The sequence below is a fragment of the Pogona vitticeps genome, chromosome 3, assembly GCF_051106095.1.
Source record: "Pogona vitticeps strain Pit_001003342236 chromosome 3, PviZW2.1, whole genome shotgun sequence".
In the NCBI taxonomy this organism is placed as follows: domain Eukaryota; kingdom Metazoa; phylum Chordata; class Lepidosauria; order Squamata; family Agamidae; genus Pogona; species Pogona vitticeps.
Window position 1 is genome coordinate 65,681,732 of NC_135785.1, and position 21,707 is coordinate 65,703,438.

Genomic DNA, 21,707 nt, shown 5'->3' on the forward strand with positions numbered 1-21,707 from the left:
GTCTCCATCCCTGTTGAGTGAGGGATTTTTTATATGCACATGTATGGCCTCCCGGACCCCTTCTCTCAAACCACCTATCTTCTCTGTCCAAAATGAGTACATCTTGGTCATAAAATGAATGTCCTTTGTCCTTCAAATGATGGAACACTGCTAAGTGTGATCCTGAGTCATTGCCCCTCCTGTGCGGGACCATTCTCCTGTTTAGCGGCTGTTTGGTTTCTCCAATGTAGAGCTCTAAACACTCCCCTTTGAATTCAACCGCATATACTATATTGCTCCTGTTGTGTTTTGGTATCTGGTCTTTCGGGTGGACAAGTCTCTGTCTTAGTGTGTTTGTGGATTTGAAGTGCACGGTATGTGGTGTCTACCAAAAATCCTTTTGAGCTTTTCAGACCTACCCGCTATGTAAGGAATGACCAGTTTCTTCCGTCAGCTCTGGGTCAATGAGGTATGTTAGATGAAGAAAGTGTGGCTAGTCCAAGGTTGCCATTTTTCACTTCTATGTTTTCCTGCCTCAAAGTTTATGTGTTTGGTGGCTATCAGCTGTTTCCAAGAATAAATTCATTGTCTAAAAGAGGAAATAGCCATGCCAAACCCTCATAACTAGATTGAATATCATTATAAAATCATAGATTATACAGCTTTGTCTTTCAATTGTAGCATAAGACTGGAAAGAAAGAAAACCTTGGAAAGAAAGAAAACAATTACTCTGAAGGATTTACCTTTGTTACCATTCTTATTCAAATGCTTCTGTACAGGAAAAATCTGATTAAAACCAAACATCACTTTTTTGGATGAACAGCTGTCAAACCTACAGTTCAATGCATTCCAATGGGGGGGGAATTCACCAAAAATTAACGAAGAGTCAGAACAAAGCCAAATTAATTCTGCAAAGGTTTTACAAGGTGCACTAATGATTCCAAGCATTTGAAACAGTTTTTGAACATTTTAAGACACTTTTAAAATAGCGAAAATGGACCTGTCAAAACCATTGAAATGCACTGAATAGGCTTCAATGCATTCCAATGGGGGAACCGCATTTCGCTTAGCAATGTTTCCTATGGCAATTTTCGCTTAAGGACGGTAATCTGTTCCCATTGGAATGGATTATCTGGTTTTCAATGCATTCCTATGGGAAATGGTGTTTCACTTAGCGATGTTTTCCCATAGCGATATGTTTTTTTGGAACCAATTAACATCGTTAAGCGAGGCACCACTGTATATTTCAGTCCAGGCATGACATAGTGTACTGCTCGTTATAAAGTGAATGAAAATGAAATTGATGATGTTAAGAATGAAATCAATTGTAAAAGGCTACAGAATCTTCTGAAGGAAAGAAAAACACGCCAGCAAACTTAGGGGGCAGTTAAATTTATTTCCAGCAGAATGGTAATCACACAAGCAGTTTCCTCCATTTTCCCATCATGCACCTGACCATCCAATATCAACTGATCAGGTGACAGGCACATGGCAGACATGCCAAACAATGCAGATAACTATTCTCACAACTGCTGCTCTCCATGCAGTAAGCTGAACAGGTTACTGCCCTAGGTACTAAGTGTTCATTCCTGAAAGAAAAAATTGGGTAGTAGATAAATTCATCCATTACTCACATTAGTTGTATGAAGCTTCATCTTAAATTTCTCAAAATACAGCCAGTGCTTTGCTTCATTAGGATCTAGGTCATGATAGAAATCTCTGGCTGCATAACCAAAACTGTGGAATTTTCGTTCTGGAGTCAAGAGGATTGTTGTTGGAGTCTTCTGATTGGACACACCAGGATCTCCTCCTTCCCATCGTCTAAAATGCAAAGGAAGATGCATAAGATCAGTGAAACATTTAGCATTGTTTTCCCATGCAGAAAGAATACTTACCAAATGTGGTGCTATGGACAGAGTAACAGACTCAGGAGGCCTCGGTTGAAATTTCTGCTCATGCACAGAAACTTACTGGGGATGTGGAACTAGCAAAACCACTGCTTAAATAACTCACTTACATTAAAGCTCTGCTAGGTTTGCTATAGATCAGTTCCAACTTGAAGGCGCATAACAACAACACATAATCTAGAGAGGAAATCAGCTCTTTCCAATGTTTCTTTTAACATGAGAAGGAGCATATACATTTAAAAAACAAAATAATCAAACTTTGCTGAAACCAGAAAGGCCTGCAATGAAAGCCATCATGCAAAAATTAAAGAGATCTATGGATCGTACAGAAGTATTATGTTCAAATTAGGGGGGAAAAAGAAGTGTCTCCCACAGTAAAAGATCAAAACATCAAGGGCCCAGGAATTCTGGCAAAGGATATATGGACAGAAGTCATTGCCACAGAATGTGGGCTGACTGAAAGATTTTGGAAGATGTAGTCCAAAAAAGTAGCTTTTCCAAGTTCTGGGTTAGAAAAATTCAGAAGGGTAAATCCATGTACATTTATTAGTCCTGGTGGATATATGAAACTTTGATATTCAAAGGCAATGTGCCTTAAAAACCGGTTGATGGTAGACGGCCAAAAGCTTGGACTTGGACCCTGAGAAAGGGCTTAAAACAAGGGCAAATGAAATTTCTAGGTTGCACAAAAATAAAGATTCCACTGGCCTTACATTTTTTCTACAGGGACAGTAAAAAAAAAGAGCAATGAACAGCTTATTTCATGAAATATGATTAAAGCAATTATACAATGTTCTGATCCTTATCTAGTCATAATAAAGAGTACAGCCACAGAAATCAGTAAGATTAAATTACTCATGACTCACATAGTTAATTCCAAGTGGTCTGTCCTAAGCATGACTAAATATTGGTTCTGTCCAATAATTAGTCATCAACAGTGTTTGTGCAATAGTGTTATTATTTGATGTAGTATATATCACACTGAATGTTACTCATTCTTCCTTAGCCACCTAGAGTGGTCACAATGACCAGATAGGTGGGGTATAAATGGAATGAATGAATGAATGAATGAACATAAATAAATAAATAAATAAATAAATAAATGAATGAATGAATGAATGAATGAATGAATGAATGAATGAATGAATGAATGAATGAATAAATAAATAAATAAATAAATAAATAAATATAATGATGTTCCTAAAGGGTAAAAAAATTTAAGAATGCATTGGGCCAATAAAATCTTTAGTTCTGTGCAAACTTTAAATTTCATCAGAACTTTGGAAAGTTACTTTTAAAAATTGGTGTACTCCAATACTGCAGCAACCATGCTGGCAGGTGGAGGAGTTGCAGTCCATGGCATTATTTTTTTCCTTCAAATCCTTTAAACTCTCCTTCCCTTTCTTCTTTCTTATTGAGGATTCCATTCTCTGGTTCCCTTAGCTGAACATTGGGAACAAGATGCTGAAAGAGAACCTAGGTCTGACCAACTGGGTTTTCATCATGTTATTATTAGTGAACTCTGGAGGCTATTGGGATAGCATGTATGGGATGAGGCAAGACGTAGCAGCCCGTACCTTCTACAATATACATGGAAAGCATATGAGTGTGCCAATCAGTGTAGGTACAGTATTTAACAATGGTTAAGAGAAAATAATGGCAATATTGGAAATGCCAGAATACATCTAAGGTGATGGCTAGTAACTGGTGAGCTTATTCCAGCACATTCTGCAAGATGATTTGGCTAGAGGAATCTCATTTTCATTTGTCAATTTCTAGCTTTATATCATTTATGAACATAGATATGAATTCAACAAAGAACACCTTTCTTTTGCTGTTTTTCAGGCTTATGGAACCCGTGCAGTGCAGCAATACATTGCACTCTTTATCTACTGCATTTTTGTCCACAGATACAGCTGTGCACCCAATTCTTATAAAGCATCTGAATGCAGATGTCTGTACTAGCAAAATTTACTTGAACATTACTACTGCCAGATGTGTCTTCTTGCTAATGTGACTGATCTTAAAATATAGCTGTTGGATACATTTTGTATAATCACAAATCATGTAAACCATGCAATCACAGATGTTGTTCATGTAGGTGGAATCCTAGGAGTAAGAAATGCAGCCTAAGGTAATTATGAATGGACTCTAAGAATTTAAATTACAAACAGAGGAATATTTGCATAGAAATTATGAAAGCAGCCATAGCTACATTGTGGTTTTTGTGCTGTTGGGTAGATATCAAATAAAGTTTGAATATGACAGTTTTTTAAAGAAACATACCATATTTTTCGCTCCATAAGACGCACCTTTCCATAAGACACACCAGTTTTTTAGGAGAAGAAAACAGGAAAATATAATCTGTTTTCTTCGCTCCATAAGACGCACAGACTTTCCACCCCCCTGTTTTGTGGGGAAAAAGTGTGTCTTATGGTGCGAAAAATACGGTACATCACCAAATACAGTAGTCATAGTATGAGGACCAACTGAAAGGTCATAAGACTCTTGGCAAGTTTTCATATTTCCATAGCTGCAATGAAATTATATTCAGAATTGCTGGAATTGGCCTTGTTTGTCCCAGGGATGTACACAATCCTAAAAGCCCAAGGCCAAACAAAAAAATCAGCTTCAACAATTCCGAGTCTGATTTCACTGCAGATATGGAATAAAGCTTGGAAAGGTGCCATCAGTCCTACATGGAGATTAAGATTCTACCCAAACCACTGCTTGTTAAATCTACATGCCAGCTGCACGTTCATGGCACGAATAGTGTTGTTTTGACCAAGAATCCTTAATGACTGTAATTTTGATTCATCTAGGGTCTTTTATGTTAATAGAAAATGCACTTAGGAGTTGAATAATTGTGACAGCTATCTATTCCCTCCTAAGTAGAAATTCTTCTTCCTGGGATGAATAGTTTGAACAATCCTTTCAGTAGTGCAGTAGCTCACTGATATTCTGGCTAGGATCTGACAAGCTGCATTTTGTATTTGCATGTACAATTCCTCTAAATTGTTCCTCTGTCTGTCTGTCTGTCTAGTCTAGTCTAGTCTGTATACTGGTGGATACTGTAAAAATGGCACAACGTTGGAGAATCTCAACTTTCATTTTAAAAATGTTTTTAGCCTTCAGAATGGGAAGAGGAGTTTTGAAAGTATCCATGTCATCCTTGCGGAAATTTTAGGAAAGGATGAGAGTGACTGAGTAGGATTTATAGGAGGCATGGGCTGGAACTTCAGTCTTTCTATAGATCTTTCTACCTTGTCATTGGGAAATGAATAATACAATATGTAAAATAAGAAAACATATACAAATATTATTAATATGCACAGCTTTATAGTATGTATGACACCCACATTGTTTTTGAAGGGAAGAAAGCTCCAGACAAGGAATTTCAACTAAAGGAGACTTAGGCTCTTCATTGTGGTGTTATACAAAAATGGAAATAAATAAATAAATATTTCACAGATATGACTGTGTCTTGTCACTATTAAAGGAAAAGTGTTTCAAAGTAAGGTTCCATGAAATCTGGCTTTTAATGTACACAAGATTCTGCAAAGAACATTGAAAGAACCAAAGTGGATCAACAGAAGACCTGTTCCCAAAGTGGCCAAACAGATATCTGTGGGAAGCAAGCACAGGTAACCCTATGATCACAGTCCTGAAAAACACGTACATGTGGGCTTATCAAAAGGAAACTGCAGAATGTCCACATTTAGATGTAGTGAGCCATTTATACAACTGTTGTTATGTGTTTAAGTGATCATTCTTAAAGAATGGTGATTTCAGTGATGGAAACCATTGTTCTGTTACTGATAAGGGCTACAAACCTAACTATCCAAAATAAATGAGGGGCAGTTGGAGCTCTGCTGAATCCAAATCCCATTTTTTAAAAATTTTAACTGTGATTTAAATTGTGATTTAAATTAAATCCACCCTACTTGGCTCTTCTCTTCTCTACCTCATCTTTGACTCTTTTTTTGCTCTCAAATTTTTGCTGGTAGAACCGTTTCTACAGCTAGCAGCTATTGGAGGTCAGTCAGGAAAAGGAACTTCTGCTGGCATGGGGAGATTTCTGCCCATAGGAGAGACTTGTGCTGGCAGGAGTTTTCTGCTTATTATTAAACCCATCCCCAGTAGTTCTGAGTTAGGATTGTACTGTAGTGCAATATTGTCAGTCAATGTCAGGAGAGATTTGGGCTTTAATTACAACAGAACATTGTTCTCTCTCCATCCATCTAGCCTGCCATAGGACCCACTTCTTTCTCTTGAAACATCTTAGAGTCATCATCTCCTTTTTCCCATCCCTATTACCCATTTAGCAACACTTGGCATTTTCTCTTCCTCCTTATCTCTAAAGAGCACCTAGCTGGTAATAAGAAACTGTCAAGCAACAGCAGCAGGAGTAGAAGATGGTTCCGATTACAGTTCCAAGTAGGCTCAGGAAAATCAAGGAGAGTATTTCTAGGATATAAGGTAAAGGTAAAGGTTCCCCTTGACAATTTTTTGTCCACTCGTGTTCGACTCTAGGGGGCGGTGCTCATCCCTGCTTCCAAGCCATAGAGCCAGCGTTTTGTCTGAAGACAATCTTCCGTGGTTACATGGCCAGTGCGACTTAGACACGGAACGCTGTTACCTTCCCACCAAGGTGGTCCCTATTGATCTACTTGCATTTGCATGCTTTCGAACTGCTAGGTTGGCGGGAGCTGGGACAAGCGACGGGCGCTCACTCCGTCGCATGGATTCGATCTTACGACTGCTGGTCTTCTGACCCTGCAGCACAGGCTTCTGCAGTTTAACCCACAGTGCCACCACGTCCCTCTAAGTAGAGTTTAACTTGTAGCCCATTTATAAGTCTTTGCTACAAATACCATCCTTGACATTAGAGTAGTATGCTTTTGTGCACTGTGGCTTATCTCAAATCTCTCTGTGTGAACTACCCTGTTGTGTTTTTCAAGTCCCTTTGTTTCAGTGAAAGAAAGATAAGTATTTAAGTCTCCTACTGAAATAGAGGTCATATTTTGTCTGAACTGTGTTTTCTATGGTTTCATTATGAATTATGACACACTAACCCTTTCATCACTTCTTAAGTCCCTTTTCTACCCTTATGCCTGAGACATTAGTTATTATGCTTCACTTACTGAATCATTTTTAAAAGTTGTACCTGAGCCAAATAGCTACAATCTTTTATTTCCCTCCTATGCTCTCCTCAGTCCCGGTTCAAGTCCATTCTTTCCTGTGTTTCCAAATCCCTTCCTGTGTTGCTGTCAGCTGTAGTGGTGAAAACATCCCAACCCTAACATATTTATTCTGCAGTGATATAAGCTCAATCAGGTATCATGCAATGGCTTCTACCATAAATCTCAGTGACTCCTGAGGAGTTAAGGAAGGGGCTATTCCTTGCAAGTAAAGAACAGAGGTTTCTATTCTATATGGTTCCTGATATGCAGATTTTTCTTATTATTATTCCTTGGGAAGAGATCAAGAGGTGTGATGGAAGATGAGCCTCAGCTGTGGAAAATTATCTCCCCCCCCTCCTACCACTGCATGCAGCTGATGAAGCCAAAAGGAGGGAGTATATTGTTTTTAGTTCCAGGTAAAAACAGAGGGCCAATGTTTGTGTGCACTCCCTGCTCCTACAGCAAGAAAACAAGATGTCCAGGGAAATCATGAAATCTTCTTTGGAGATTTCTTTTTTGAGCCTGAATGTGCATCTGTCAGGATTTATTTAGGTCTGACAAATCAGGCTGATCTGTCTGGACTGGATTACTGACCCTGGAAACTCCCTCTGGCTCTATGTTTCCATCATTTGGGTTGGCCTCACCATTTCTCATTTGCCTGTCCTCTGTGCACAATGAGCTTAACACTCGGTGGTCTCTCTGCTGAACCTATTTCATTGATTTGCTGTTTTAACAATAAGGGTGGGGAAATGACTATCAGAAAAGCAAGTAATGGGAAAGAATCAATACAACCCAGGAGAGAAAAGCACTCTGCTATTTAACAAGGCCACAACACCAATGGGCTATGATAATGCAACTATTCTGAGAAGCAGCACAGATAGAAATGCTGTTTCATGTTCTTAAATATGTTTAGACTGTTTGCAATGTCTTAATTATAATACTCCTTGTGAGCCCTTGACATTGCCAGTTATCATACAGCTTGAAATATATGAGCTAGTTCCACAGAATAGTAGATCTATTGAATAAATTGCTGAATGGCAAGTCTACAATAACAAAAATCCAGCTGACTCAGTGGGTCTACTCTAGTTACGACTAGCAATAGGTTAGTGGCCATAGTGTTCAAATATTTATGTTTAGACTAGAAGCATCACATTTAAGAAACATGTGAGGGTTTGAAACTACTATAGGACACTTTTTGAAAATTGTTTATTATAAAACTGGAAGAGAAATAATTATGGCATCCATTAACTAGAACTGTCAGAAGAATTCATTTTATCTACTTCCTGAATATGCAACTGTTAGTGATTAAACAGCATCTGGTAGTAGGGAAGCCAAAAGAGTTGTTTTTTGTGAATTCAGATAGAAACTGACCTGATCTCCAACTTCTGGACTAATGTGAGAATATAGCATTCAACTATATTGAATGAGAATATAGTTACCCATTGGTTGAAGGTTTAATGGCTTCTAGTGACCTTTCGGCATGTTCCAATGTAGTTGTAGCTTTAAAATATATCAAAATATTTTTTAGAAACCCATACTTTGAGAGAAAATAAATTCAAAAATACACGTTTAAAGGTTTCGATTTTGTTTTGTTTTTTAGAAGTTGCAGACTGAAGTGGAAATCTGTGCATGAACACACATGAAAATGAAATGAAAAAAGACCAATAGGCCCATCCCCACCTGGATCTTTTTCTAAAAAATCTAATCACTTGGGCACCTCCTTAGTGTTGCAGAACATCAATCATGAGCAGTCCCAGAGAGCCTTGTGAGAGCTGGGGCGGGAGGTACTAGAAGTACTGGTTCATAAATATTTGGGAAGTTCCCTCATCAATGCTGCTGAGTCACAGATCCGAAAGGGAGTACCTGGGCACGTTCAGCCATTCATAGATAACTGCTTCATGTCAATAAGTAAATTGCATAGGTAAGTTGTACACACCTAGGTACTTCTTTCACTCCTGTCATCCAGAGAGCAAGGCCACTGGGGCTCTCTTGTTCCCTTTTCTGTTTTTTCATGCTATATACAGAGAAGGTATGGAAAGGGCTATATTGTGTCACTGCCAGTATAAGACATTCAGAATTAATCTAAGTAATTATTATAAAAATGAAACCATGGGGTGGCAATCTGTAGAAAAGCAAGCTGTGGCCAAGCAAACCATAGTTTCAAAATAATTTGATTTTCATTCAGGTGAGAAGTTGCTCTGACTTAAAAGCCAAGCCAAACCCAGACTGCTCCCTTTAACATTAATATAGGTTTCATAAAACCATATAGGTTTCATAAGACCTCACAGAACACCTGTCTTGCACATGCATCAAGCTGGATCCTAAAGCTTGCACTGGAGCAGTTTGGGAACAAAGCTTTGCTGTGGCAGCCCACAGCTAGAGGCTATGGTGCAGCATAAATCAAGTCAACAGCTGCACGGCTGTGCAAGAATCTCAGGGTCAAGCCAGATGTTGAGGGGAAAGCACATTGCCTATGATTAATCCCATTTTTCCTTCCACAACAGGATTTCTTCAGAGATACATATTACATTGCTTGGACTCTGAAATAAACACTGTGTTTGCTTTCCAGTGACCAACCACAAAATAAAACATGCTAAATTCAAGATAGGCAAGTGAAGAAAATTACTCCCTGTCAGAAACATCCTTCACCACTTGAACAGACATCGCTCAATCACTGAGCACAACATGGGGGTGCTCCGGGCATGATTCACTCCTGCTCAAATGGGGAAAGATGTGTGTTTCCTATTGCATGTGATTGTCCTCATGTTTCTTAGGAGCGAGTTTCCTCTTGTCACAAGCTATGTAGGCACATAAGGGAACCTCAAGCCTGAAAATGCACTAAACTTGTCATTAGTTTGGCACTAAGTTGCTTACTGTTGAAAGATGCTAGCTATTTCCCTCATGCTTCTGAACTCATGTTTTTCTCATTTTCATATACTGTTACTAATAAGCCCCACAAATGGTATTCCATTTTTCCTCAGTATGTATCTCATAACCATTGAAGTGGCACACATAGAAGAGGTTTAGCCCTTGATGTTAGACTGCCCCTCACGGCCAGTGCTTAAGAGCAACACGAATGATTCTTTGATGTGTTTTTTAAGAAATGACTAAAGGGCAGTTACTCCATAGTCACAGGCTTCAGTCGTTCTCCACATAAAGATGCGATGGGTGCCTTTACCTCATTATGTGAATGCATTCTGGTTCCTTGGTGAAGCTATAGGCATAGCCACTGGACGTTGTGCCAAAATCAATAGCCACCACCACAAGAAATGATGGCTCCTCTGTGTCATTTGTTTCAGAGTCCTTCTGAAAAAAAGAGAAACAAAATGGCTCTTATGTGATTTTAAGGAAAAGTGATAAATTTTACCAGTTCTTTTTCATGTCAACATATAACACTATAAATCTTTTCTTTACTGAATGAAATCATCATTCTCTAAATATCAATGGGCCTCAAATAATAACAGCAATGGGAATTTAGCACACTACCAAGCCGATACTGACTGACATGTTACTCCAAATGGATAAAAGTCCCTGTAACGGGCAGACATAACATCACATGTCCGTCGCAGCTGGGCAGTGAGTCATCAGCCAATGGTGTGACAGAGGGTGGAACTTAAGGGGAGGAGCTAGTATAAAAAGGGGGGTGAAGGGTGTGTGAGGAGAGATTGGAGATGAGAGGTTGAGCTGAGTTTTTAAAGTGATTGTTAGTTATAGTGAGTGAGAGAGCCTGTCAGTGTGAAATAGTCTGTGTGAGCCAGTGATTTATTTACAGTGATTGACCTATTGATTCTTTACCAGTGATTTACTATTTTTATTTCCTGTAATCAATAAACCAGTTTTTGTTTTTCAAAGTTACACTTGTCCTTTGCTTGATTTTCAAGGATAAGTTGGTGGCAGCAGAGTTTAAAGTGAAGTAGCAACCACTCTTTGAGGTTTGAGGGTGGCTGTTACAGTCCCACTTACCAACTATATAACCTCAGGTGAGTTAAGAGACAAAAATGAATATTGCCAAACATACCTTATGACTTCAGGGCTGTTTAAAATGTTCAGATCAATACCAGAGAATAAATATAGTGGAGGAGATTTTAGTATAGGTTTTAAAAATAGAAGTGGAAGCTACTTGTTGGTCTACTGTTAAGCTCTAACAGTGAACAGAAAGAGGCCTATTGAATCAGAGGAGATTTAGTGAGAACTAATGAAGGGGTTCCCCTTCACAGATTGCTGCCTTGTTGTGGCAAAGGGGCTTGAATAATTCAGAAAAGCTATGGTCTATGCCATGCAGGGACACCCAAAACAGACAGGTTATAGTGGAGAGTTCAGACTAAACGCAATCCACCTGGAGCAAGAACTGGCATGCCACTCTAGTATCCTTGCCAAGAAAAGTCCATGGACAGAAACAAAAGGCAAAAAGAACTGACGCTGGAAGATGAGCCCCTCAGGTCAGAAGGCATCCAGCATGCTACTGAGGAAGAGCAGAAGACAAGTACAAGTAGCTCAAGACCTAATGAAATAGTTGGGCCAAAGCCGAAAGGACGCTCAGCTGCGGACATGCCTGGAAGCGAAAGGAAAGTCTGATGCTGCAAGGAAGAATACTGCATAGGAAGATCTATGAACCTTTGTAAGCTGGATATGGTCAAATAGGAGATGGCAAGAATAAACATTGACATCCTAGGCGTCAGTGAACTAAAATGGACGGAAATGGGTGAATTCAATTCAGACGATTATCATATCTACTATTGTGGGCAAGAATCCCATAAAAGAAATGGAGTAGCCCCCATAGTCAACAAAAGAGTGGGAAAAGCTGTACTGGGATACAATCTCAAAAATGACAGAATGATTTTAATACGAATCCAAGGAAGACCTTTCAACATCACAGTAATCCAAGTTTATGCACCAACCACCAATGCTCAAGAGGTTGAAATTGACCAATTCTATGAAGACTTACAACAACTTCTAGAACTGACACCAAAGAAAGATGTTCTCATTTTAGGGGACTAGAATGCTAAAATAGGGAGTCAAGAGATAAAAGGAAGAACAGGTAAGTTTGGCCCTGGAGTTCAAAGTGAAGCAGGGCAAAGGCTAATAGAGTTTTGTCAAGAGAACAAGCTGGTCATCAGAAACACTCTTTTCCAACAACACAAGAGGCGACATGGACATCACCAGATAGGCAATACCGAAATCAGATTGATTATGTTCTCTGCAGCCAAAGATGGAGATGCTCTATAGAGTCAGCAAAAACAAGACCTGGAGCTGATTGTGGCTCGGATCCTCAGCTTCTTATAGCAAAACTCAAGCTTAAACTGAAGAAAGTAGGAAAAATCACTGGGCTAGTCAGGTATAATCTAAACCAAATCACTTATGAATACACAGTGGAAGTGAAGAACAGATTTAAAGAACTAGATTTGGTGGACAGAGTGACTGAAGAACTATGGTTGGAGGCTCGTAACATAGTACAGGAGGCAGCAACAAAACCCATCCCAAAGCAAAGGAAATGCAAGAAAGCAAAGTGGCTCTCCAATGAAGACTTACAAATAGCAGAGAAGAGAAGGGAAACAAAATGCAAGGAAGATAGGGAAAGTTACAGAAAATGCAATGCAAACTTCCAAAGAATAGCAAGGAGAGACAAGATGGCCTTCTTAAATGAACAATGCAAAGAAATAGAGGAAAAGAATAGAAAGCGAAAAATCAGAGATCTGTTCATGAAAACTGGACATGTTAAAGGAACATTTTGTGAAAAGATGGACATGATAAAGGACAAAAATGGTAGGAACCTCACAGAAGCAGAAGACATCAAGAAGAGGTGGTAAGAATACACAGAGGAATTATACCAGAAAGATATGGATGTCCTAGACAACCCAGATAATGTGGTTGCTGACCTTGAGCCAGAAATCTTGGAGAGTGAAGTCAAGTGGGCCTTAGAAAGCATGGCTAACAACAAGGCCAGTGGAGGTGATGGCATTCCAGTCAAACTATTTAAAATCTTAAAAGATGATGCTGTTAAGGTGCTACATTCAATATGCAAGCAAGTTTGGAAAACTCAACAGTGACCAGAGGACTGGAAAAGATCAGTCTACTTCCCAGTCCCAAAGAAGGGCAGTGCCAAAGAATGCTCCAACTACCATACAATTGCACTCATTTCACACACTAGTAAGGTTATGCTCAAAATCCTACAAGGCAAGCTTCAGCAGTATGTGGACTGAGAACTCCCAGAAGTACAAGCTGGATTTTGAAAGGGCAGAGGAACTAGAGAACAAACTGCTAACATGCGCTGGATTATGAAGAAAGCCATAGAGTTCCAGAAAAAACATCTACTTCTGCTTCATTGACTGTGCAAAAGCCTTAGACTGTCTGGACCACAGCAAACTACGGCAAGTTCTTAAAGAAATGGGAGTGCCTGACCACCTTATCCATCTCCTGAGAAATCTATATGTGGGACAGGAAGCAACAGTTAGAGCTGGATATGGAACAACTGATTGGTTCAAAATTGGGAAAGGAGTACGACAAGGCTGTATATTGTCTCCCTACTTATTTAACTTATATACAGAATACATCATGCGAAAGGCTGGACTGGATGAATCCCAAACTGGAATTAAGATTGCCGGAAGAAATATCAACCTCCAATATGCAGATGATACCACTCTGATGGCAGAAAGTGAGGAGGTATTAAAGAACCTCTTAATGAGGGTGAAAGAGAGCGCCAAAAATGGTCTGAAGCTCAACATCAAAAAAACTAAGATCATGGCCACTGATCCCATCACCTCCTGGCAAATAGATGGGGAAGATATGAAGGCAGTAACAGAGTTTACCTTCCAGGGCTCCATGGTCACTGCATATATTGACAGCAACCACGAAATTAAAAGACACTTGCTTCTTGGGAGGAAAGTGATGACAAACCTAAACAGCATCTTAAAAAGCAGAGACATCATCTTGCCGACAAAGTTTTCCATAGTCAAAGCTATGGTTTTTCCAGTAGCGATGTATGGAAGTGAGACCTGGACCATAAGGAAGGCTGACCACTGAAGTATTTATTCTTTTGAATTGTGGTGCTGGAGGAGACTCTTGAGAATCCCCTGGAGTGCAAGGAGATGAAATCTATCCATTTTTAAAGGAAATCAACCCTGAGTGCTCACTGGAAGGACAGATCCTGAAGCTGAGGCCCCAATACTTTGGCTATCTCATGAGAAGAGAAATCTCCCTGGAAAAGACCCTGATGTTGGAAAAATGTGAAAGCAAGAAGGGGACAACAGAGGATGAGATGGTTGGATTGCGTCATCAAAGCTACCAACATGAATTTGACCAAACTCCAGGAAGCAGTGGAAGACAGGAGGGCCTGGCGTGCTCTGGTCTATGGGGTCACGAAGAGTCAGACACAACTTAACAACTAAACAACAAAAAATGAAGGAGTTAATTAATCATATCCCCACTGATTCAATGGGCTTCATGTAGTGTAATTTAGTACACTAAGCAAGAGGATCTCAGCCAATATAGGGCAGAATCCTATGGGGAGGTTTATGCCAGCAGAAGTGCAATTGCACAAACTGTGGTAGTGAATTGCCAGTAATAAGTTGTACTCACATTCCTGATCATGTGCCATTTGTACAATTTGGCACACAGACAGGAAGTGAAGCAGCAATTTGTTAAACAGCACCAATTCATCACCACATTTTATGCAATTGCACTTATACTGCCATAAATTTTTTATTTATTTATTTATTTGATTTATACCCCGCCCATCTGATCTTCCGACCACTCTAAATCCCCAACAGAATTCTGGCCACTTTTATATATAAATTGTATTTCTTACCGCAACATGGGATGGGGAGAGTGGTGTTATCCCTGGGTCTCCCAGACTTCTTGCTGGAGACGCATAGGTAGATGTTGAAACCGCATCTGGAATAAAAGAGTAGTCTTGTTAACTAAATATCCTCCAGAGGTGAAATGAAGATGTTCACACATGGCACCAAGTTTGTCCAAGGTCACAGAGTTGCCAAAGAAACAAAATATCAATCTTTCCTTTATATTAAAAACAGAATTATTTTAATTTAAGAATTCAATTGCCCTTTTCAAGTAACAAGTGTGCTGAATCAAACTCAATTTGACCTGTATTAAAAGATGGATAGTGGCTGAAATCGAGTAGCAAATCACAACCAGAATCGCTCCCACTGATTCAACAGGTCTGCTATAGTTGCAACGTATTGTTGGATGTCAGCCAGTAAATGTGAAGTGTGAGACAGATGCCAGCAGAAGCACAAGATCCTCCAAAAGAAGCAGAGACCATGTGTTTTTTAAACTATAATTCCCAATCTTTCACAATCAGCATAGCTATTGGGAGCTGTAGTCAGAAAGATTTCTCATCTCTGTCTGTTCTTTGAGTCTTTTAGGATGGGAAGCAGAAGATACACCCATCCTTCAATTCCATGTACAATATGATCTTCTTCACAGAAATGAAGTGTGACCTTCTACGGATGCCCTGACACACATCCACACCCCTACTATCATCTGACTCCTGGCCCCTACTGCTGATTTCCTACTTATTTCATACAGATCATGTCAGGATCACTAGAGAAGGAGGAAGCAAAGCCTTTCCATTGCCTCCCAGTGAAGAAAAGGGATGACCAAGATGTGTGAGTGTGTATATCCAAATCTAATTCAGCCTCACATGCAGCCCTGGGGAGTCCTCCTGCTCAAATCAGTCAGGTGCTAGAAGCACTCATTATTAGTACAGAGCATTTCGGGGTGAAGCTTTTTAATGTTCTGAAAGTTTTCTTAAGCACATTTCATACCACTTTGAAATGCTATTGACTGCCGTAGGTCCATCCTACAGAATCTTAGGACTTGAAGTTTGATGAAGGGTTGCCTGCTAGAGAACTCTAGTGTGCTCCACTAAACTACAAAGCAAAGTACTTGTCTAAACTACAGATCCCAGGATTACACAGGATGGATGAGAGTAACCCAGATCATGACTGCAATGCTAGGGGGACAATTTGATCTATCTACTCCTGTACTTTTTTGCCCACCAGGCTTCTATTTATTCTGAAAATATTACATTTTCCACAATAGCAATGTAAGGAAATAACATGGGTGGAAGAAACTGAGGGGAAGGAGTGATCTCCTCCCTGCATGATGATCCCCTTCCACAGGGGTGGAAACAAGTCTAGAAAATACCATCCATGTAGTGAATGTATTAGCTCAGCAGTACGACTCTCTTCTAGCCATATTGCATATTGCAAAGGCATAAATGATTTTTAAATGATCCAACCTGTGAATTTTGTAGAAACTGATGACTTGATTATGTCCATTTTTATACATTTGCAAACCCCAAGAAAACACAAAATGTGCTTCATGTGGCCATTACTATTTGAACACCTCTTGAGAAGGAAGGAGATGATTTGGGCTTCACTTTAGCTCAATCTAGCTAATATAGCACCTTCCTCTTGCGTTTCCATGGCCACCACAATGGAGCATACATCCTATAATCAAAACAGTGGGGGATACTATTTAAGGCTTGCAGTGCCACAAGAGGTAGTTACATTCAAGAAGGAGGCTTCCAGGGAAGCATTTTTAACTTCCCTTTGTCTTTGAGCTTCATCATCCTCAGTTATCTGAATAATAAAGATACTGAGTTCTCAGTGTTCGTGTGTGAGGTACTTAAAAAGCTTCCTTTCAGGAGAGAATATTTAGATGCACCGGTGCTACAATTGCTACAAGACAAAACTTAGATTTTAACAAAATACCATTACAGTATTTCTACTCAGTCATGCAGCATTCTTATTTGTAAAATTTTACAAAGCAGATTTTGCCCATCCATGACATTGTTGGCCATGCATTAGCTGCAGCTTGGGCAGTAAGGCTGAGCACGGTGTGAGTAGGAATGTTGAAGGGATACAAACACACTGTTTGCACGAAAATGGCCACAACATTACTGGATACAACTGAGGTGCCTCAGCACATCATAGGACAATGGATACTAGCATGGGGTAACAGAACAAGACCTCTAGGATTGCAGTACTGTATACTGTATATGGGGCTAGAGGGGTATATGTTGGGGTTTTATTTGCAACCTCGCTTGTTGCCTGTAGTTTGATTGATGGGTGTCATTAGCGGGTCTTTTGTGTGTAGTTTTCACCAGTTCTTGTGGCTGGGTAGAGTTGGTTGACCTTTTTGCAAGCTGTATTTTTCAGTGCTGGGAGCTAAGCTTTGTTGAGTTTTAAACTTTTTTCTTTTTTGTTGAAGCTCTGCTGGTGTTTGTGGATTTCAATGGCTTCCCTGTGCAGTCTAACGTAATGATTGCTGTTGTTGTGCAGTATTTCAGTATTTTGAAATATAATTTCATGTCCAGCTTGTTTTAGGGCATGTTCAGCGACTGCCAATTTTTTTCTGGTAGTTTTAGTCTGCAGTGTCTCTCATGTTCTTTGATTCTGATGTGGATGCTTCCTTTTGTGGTTCCAATATATGCCTTAATCACTTTACAATAAAGTTGTGTGAGAAAAAGGAAATTACAAGGGGCCTGTCTGAATTGTTAAGAGGAGAGGCAAATACCCCATATGCCAACTAAACCCCACAGATAGAATTCCTCCTCTGTGCTGCCTATGTAAGCCCTGAGCAATCTACAGAACCATAAATAGGTTGGCTGGGTCACGGAAATATTTAGAGACTGAAATGAATGGTGTGTCAAGGAATTGTTCTGTGTGTTCCAACTGGACCACAGAGAGAACTTCCCCTTCCAGGCTTGTCCAGACACATACAGCTAGTTACAGTAATCAGCAATGTGATTGACCAGGTCAGTAGGATGATCCCAGCAGCTAGAACAAGCCATACTAGCCAATGGGAAAGGTGTACCACATCACAAGAATGAGAAGCAACCCAATTCCTCTTCCACTTTGCAGTCTATGGGTGCAAATGGGAACCCCATTAAGCTGGGGTCATTCTTGGAAGATGACCTATGCAATCGCCATGGTTTGTTAGCACAATCATATGCATGTCTTCTTATATATAAATAGTGAGGGCTTCAATGGAATTTGTGCTGGGTAAGGGTTTTCATGCAGACTACAATTAGCCTAAGTGAAATCCTATGCACATCTAACTGGAAGTAAGGTCCCTTAAACAAGCGAGGATAACCCTTCCTGGAGAAACCACAAATAAGTTCATAAAGATGATGCTTCCATAAAAGGATGCTTTGCCCTACTAATCAAAAAGTGAAGAAAAAAAATTCAGAAAGGAAAAGAAATAGCAGAAAATTTTGGGAAGGTTACACACTGAAAATACGTCTGTCCCCTCTAAATTTTAAGAATGAACCCTGACCATGGCATACTAAAAGCTTTCTCTAGAAACACCCTTAAGATTAAACTGGGAAATATATACAGATATAAGTTTTCAAAAGGGCTGTTCTTTTATATGACATGAGTCACCTGTTTATCATAGCATACAAGTTACATCACTTTTGTATAGCACCATCATTGCACTGTATTTTGTCACTGAAAGGTAAACAGAGATGTCATTTGTAAGTCTGGTTACTGAGACATTAGATTTTAAACTGTCTTTTAATGCTAAATATTTTACGAACTATCCCAATTTTAGAAATTCGGAAAGGTTTATTTTTGTTGTATGATTGGTCTAAGGACCATAGCAATAAACTGGACCGAACTGAACACAGACATCATTTGTAAGTCTATTTACTGAGACATGTGATGTGGCACACCTTTCTCAGTGTGGAAGACTGTTAACTGAAAGGAATAACTATTATTAATGTCTAGTTTAACACTTAGTCTCTTATTCTTTTAATGAGAAGTTTAAGGGGCAGAGCGTAGTAAACATAAATTAGAGAAGACATTTTTAGTCCAAGACTAGAAGTCATGAAGGCATGCAGTCTTCCAGGTTTCCCACTGTTTCTGGCTGCTCCCCCATCCTGCAGGAATGAAAAGTGAACGTTTGCTTCTGGGTCAGAGTATTTTGTGGTCCTGATTCAACCTACTTTCCCCCTTTCTTACAGATGCTAGCGTAGATTTACTGGCAAGGCTGCAATTTTATTCCATCCTCTAGAGTTGCTGACATTGGTGGAATGCTTTTGACTAAGCGATTATGACATCACAACCTGCTGCTAAAGCAATTTTCTTGTTTTGGGTTTGCTGTATCTACCTTTCCTTCCAATATGCCAGCAAAAATGGTTACATCAGGACTGCGACATCATGGACAATGAGGCAGCTATTTACGTGTAATAATTTCATAGCACAGAAAAATACTTCTGGATCCTGCCACCAAAAGTGAATGCAATGAACTATTCCGCTTCATGGTAAACACTGTGAACATTATCTCATCCGCAGCAGTGAGTCATAATCACATTTTCTGATTTAAGGAAATCTCTAATGGGATATGCACACTTTGAAGCAGATGATAGTTAGAGAAGTATTGTGGTAGTTCAGAGACAATCAAATACATGGTAGCATAAATGCATACATTTATTATGGTGTCACAAGACTCTTATTTTTGCTGCAACAGCCTAGAACAGCTGTCCACCTAGTTATATACCTGCAATCCTATTCATATTCACCTGGGAATAAATCCCACTGAGTTCAGTGTTTATTTTGCAGGCAGGACAAAGGAAGGTGTAGTTTTGTGCCTGGGATTTCTACTCAGAAAAGAACTTTACCAATACCTTCCTTTCTTCTAGTAGCAGAGGATTTGGAAAGAAAAGAATTTATAATTTGGTATCAGCTGGACAGAAAACAAAAACAAAGTCTCTAACTATTTCCTTCACTGTAATTCTCTGCCTCTGCACTCAAACTGCTGGATAGCTCAATGGTTTAGGCATTTGGCTGTGGATCCAGAAGTTGGGAGTTCAATTCCCCACTGTGACTCCTTGAGAGGGGCTGGACTCAAGGATCCATAGGGTCCCTTCCAACTCTGTGGTTCTAAGATGATGATGATTAATGTTTCTAAAACTGTATAGGTTATTTATTTGTAGGCACTTATATAATGTAGTTTGTTTTCATACAGCTTTCCCTAGAGATGGTTTATACCAGACTAACACTGCTACCTGCTACATTCACCTAAAAATAGTGTGCGAGGAGGACAAAATCCTTTTCTGCTGAAACTTTAAGGATTCCTTTTTTTACAAAAGCATGTCCCTGCCCCACCCATCAGACATCATCTACTTGCAACATGCTATCGTGCACACCAATTTCATCAAGTTATGTCAAAACATAAAACAGTTGTTTGTCACCAGTTGTTCATTTTTCCCATGTAAGCCAAACAGGGGTTATACAAAGCACTGAATTTTCCAAGCCAAGGTTCTGATTCAGATCTGAACTGAGACATGCCCTAAGCAGTCTGCTCCTATCAGTCCCTTTCTTCAACTACAGAGGCTGGATCCAAACTGAATGTTGTCTTTGGTGCATATCCCTACCACACCAATTTCCACATCTGTTAATAAGAACAAACCATTTGTCAATACTGCACATGTCTGATTGTTCACTTTGCAGATGTAGCCATATTACCAAAATGTGTGAGTTCAGAAGTTATGGTGATATGTTTCCCCTGATGTCATTCCGGTGAAGGTATTTTAGGTTGTGATTTAACTACCAATGTTACCACACCAATTTCTGCTCTGTTCTGCTGCCCGTAATTTTGCCTCCACTGCTGATCCTGCCCCCTTCAAAAGATATGTGGAAACATGCTCCCCCACATGTGGAAGAGTACTTTGGCAGGCAATTGCAGTACATGCGTGTGGTGCACTAAGTGATAACCACATGGGAGGTCATTGTCTCTCTTCCAGTAGTAATTATGTGACATTAGCAAAGTCAGGGGCAGTAATTAAACATGTACTGTAGCTAACAAATAGTTAGAAGAAAACAATGGTGGCACAAGCTTTACTGTCACATTCAGGAGCCACACACCTGCCCAATGCAGCCACTGCAGCCCTAGCTCTGTTTTACCACTCAAGCAAATGCATGGATATCTCCCCCCACCCAGATTGAAACCAGACAGCAGTGACCATCTATGCCCTTTTTCCTATCACCGAATAACTATTTAAGATGCACCTGACAATTAGGTAAGGGCATAGCAGGGGAGGGGTCCAAAACCCACTCTTCCTTTTGCTCTTTCCTTCCCAATTCACACATGCTAAGGTTCATTGGTCCATTAACCTGAACACTTTCTTTATTGAGGCAGTGTAGTACTAGAACTGAGAATCAGGAAAAGAGGCTAGAAATTAAAGAGCTGCCCCAACCCTCTGAAATCCTAGTACTTAGAATTCTCAAGTACAGAAGTGTAATGCACTCAGATGAACGACTGAAAGTAAAGAATTCTAAATACTTCACTGAACTGCAGATCTGGGGGAGGGGAGCGTTCCTTGGGACAAAATCATGGCAGCTGAACAGTTCAGATGATGCAATTGTGTAATACAGACATATCTTAAGGCACCCTCACATTTGCAAGCTATTCCCCTGAATAAGCCAAAATAGGACTGAATTTGATGCGCAGAGAAGGAAATATAGAGATGATAGTTGTATTAATAAATGTTAATGTCTTTCCAGACCATAATGTATCAGGTTTAGACCTTTTGGAATGTATGCAGAGAAGAGTGACCAAGATGGTAGAAGGTCTGAAGACCAAGTCCTATGATGAACGGTTGAGGGAGCTG

At 39.7% G+C, this 21,707-nt stretch overlaps 1 protein-coding gene across 2 annotated transcripts in view; it reads right to left on the bottom strand.

Moving 5' to 3' along the window:
* The window catches only part of HSPA12A (heat shock protein family A (Hsp70) member 12A), a 71,259-nt gene that overhangs the window by 45,394 nt on the left and 4,158 nt on the right, over positions 1–21,707 (bottom strand). The window contains exons 2-4 of one of the 2 annotated variants that reach the window (XM_072995500.2): positions 14,874–14,959; positions 10,248–10,372; positions 1,614–1,800 (exon numbers count right to left, since the gene is read on the bottom strand). In XM_072995500.2, the coding sequence (XP_072851601.1) occupies positions 1,614–1,800; positions 10,248–10,372; positions 14,874–14,959 (398 nt within the window). Of the gene's footprint in view, positions 1–1,613; positions 1,801–10,247; positions 10,376–14,873; positions 14,960–21,707 lie in introns of both variants that reach the window. The other variant, XM_072995499.2, reaches the window with a different exon arrangement.